Source organism: Myotis davidii, unplaced genomic scaffold (assembly GCF_000327345.1).
Source record: "Myotis davidii unplaced genomic scaffold, ASM32734v1 scaffold1098, whole genome shotgun sequence".
Lineage (NCBI taxonomy): Eukaryota > Metazoa > Chordata > Mammalia > Chiroptera > Vespertilionidae > Myotis > Myotis davidii.
In genome coordinates this window covers 55,288-57,041 of record NW_006288959.1, presented here as the reverse complement: position 1 = coordinate 57,041, position 1,754 = coordinate 55,288, and the positions used below count along the sequence as shown (strand labels likewise).

Below are 1,754 nucleotides of genomic sequence, written 5' to 3'. Positions count from 1 at the left end.
ATGAATGAATAAATGAATCAGTAAATAGATAAAACATAGGTGGCATAGATGACATGGAGATGAAGTTTATTATTTAATAGTATAAAATTTAATAGGAGTTTGCCACAGAATGGCACCTGAGCTGGGTTAGGCTAACAGCTGAGAGGGGTTCGTTGATGGGTGACATGTGAGAAGTGCTCCTGCCCTTAAATTCTGTCGGCATTACCTGCTGAGAATGGTAGGGAAGAGCTTGTTTGAGAACATTGCTTCAGAGGTAGGATGTGATGCTCACTGCTGTCCTGCTCTGTTGGACATAGAACTGTTGGTAATGTTCCTAATTCTCAGTCCGTGTTACGGTTCATGGAGCTGTGACCAGTTGATGGGCTCATGCGCCTGGAGACTCAAACTGATGTATTTTCTCCACTGTGAGGAGCTGCAGGACCAACAGGAAACAGTGTTACTGCCCTGGTGTGAGTCCCTAGAGCTGATCCCCAGGGTCACCATCAACAGGTGGAGGGAAAAGAAGTCCAGGTTTTTCATCTTTATTTAAAAACATTGTGAATAGTGGCCTGTATGACCTAGCAATTTAAACATTTAAAGGCTCCATTTTTATTAATTGGTAACAGAATATCTCCCATAAAATGATTACTGTTAGCTCTTGACCTTGAAAAGTTAACTGACTCATGTGTGTACTCGAGCTAATCAAGTGGCCCAGCTCAGGTCCTCATCCCGGACTCAGAATCCAAGGTTCTTTCCTGCTGGTACAGGGAGGACGCTCCCCGTGGGGAGACTTGCCTGTGCCCCCACATCTCACTCTCTATTTTCCTCCTGTTACCCCTCTCTTCCCAGTGGAGCCCACAGTGACCATCTCCCCGGCCAGGACAGAGGCCCTGAACCACCACAACATGCTGGTCTGCTCGGTGACGGATTTCTATCCAGCCCACATCAAAGTCCGCTGGTTCCGGAACGACCAGGAGGAGACAGCCGGCGTCGTGTCCACACCCCTGATTAGGAACGGGGACTGGACCTACCAGATCCTGGTGATGCTGGAAATGACCCCCCGGCGAGGAGATGTCTACACCTGCCGGGTGGAGCACCCTAGCCTCCGGAGTCCCATCAAAGTGGAGTGGCGTAAGGGGCGGTTTCTTTCCTGCACCCTGGGCCCCACAGACAGAGGGCAGACAGCATCCCCTGGCCTTCCCATCGCATCCCTATCGCTAATGTCACTGCTAAGTGGATATCACAGGAAGCTAGAGCCCTCTGGTGCCATGGCAGGGGCATCAGATCTCATTGTGTTTCCAGACACTAGGGAGGTCACTCTACACCACAGCCAGAACCCAGCCTGAGGGCTCTGAGGGCTGACTGTGGCTGCTGGTGATGGGCTTGAGGTTCACGGTTAAGGATGCATGTGAAGGACAGGATCCACTTCCCCTGTCACCCACCCACGGTGTCCAAGGGTTTACTGGCTGGTCCCCACAGGGGTGGAGGCTCCCAAAGGCCCCTGTGGGTTTGGGGACAGAAGCTGACACCCAGGCTCTGCTCCCCAGGGGCGCAGTCTGGATCTGCCCAGAGCAAGATGCTGAGCGGCGTTGGGGGCTTCGTGCTGGGGCTGATCTTCCTGGGCCTGGGCCTTGTCGTTCGTCACAGGAAACAGAAGGGTAAGCAACTGGGGAAACGGGAAGATGGGCTGTGCCCGGGACCCTCTGTTGAGGGAGCCTCTGCTTCTAGGACCGTGATGGCGAACCTATGACATGCGTGTCAGAGGTGACACGCAC

At 53.0% G+C, this 1,754-nt stretch overlaps 1 protein-coding gene across 1 annotated transcript in view; it reads left to right on the top strand.

The window, feature by feature from the left end:
• The window catches only part of LOC102770854 (HLA class II histocompatibility antigen, DQ beta 1 chain-like), a 15,920-nt gene that overhangs the window by 12,648 nt on the left and 1,518 nt on the right, over positions 1–1,754 (top strand). The window contains exons 3-4 of the mRNA XM_015562278.1: positions 829–1,110; positions 1,527–1,637. Coding sequence (XP_015417764.1) covers positions 829–1,110; positions 1,527–1,637 — 393 coding nt within the window. The remainder of the gene's footprint in view (positions 1–828; positions 1,111–1,526; positions 1,638–1,754) is intronic.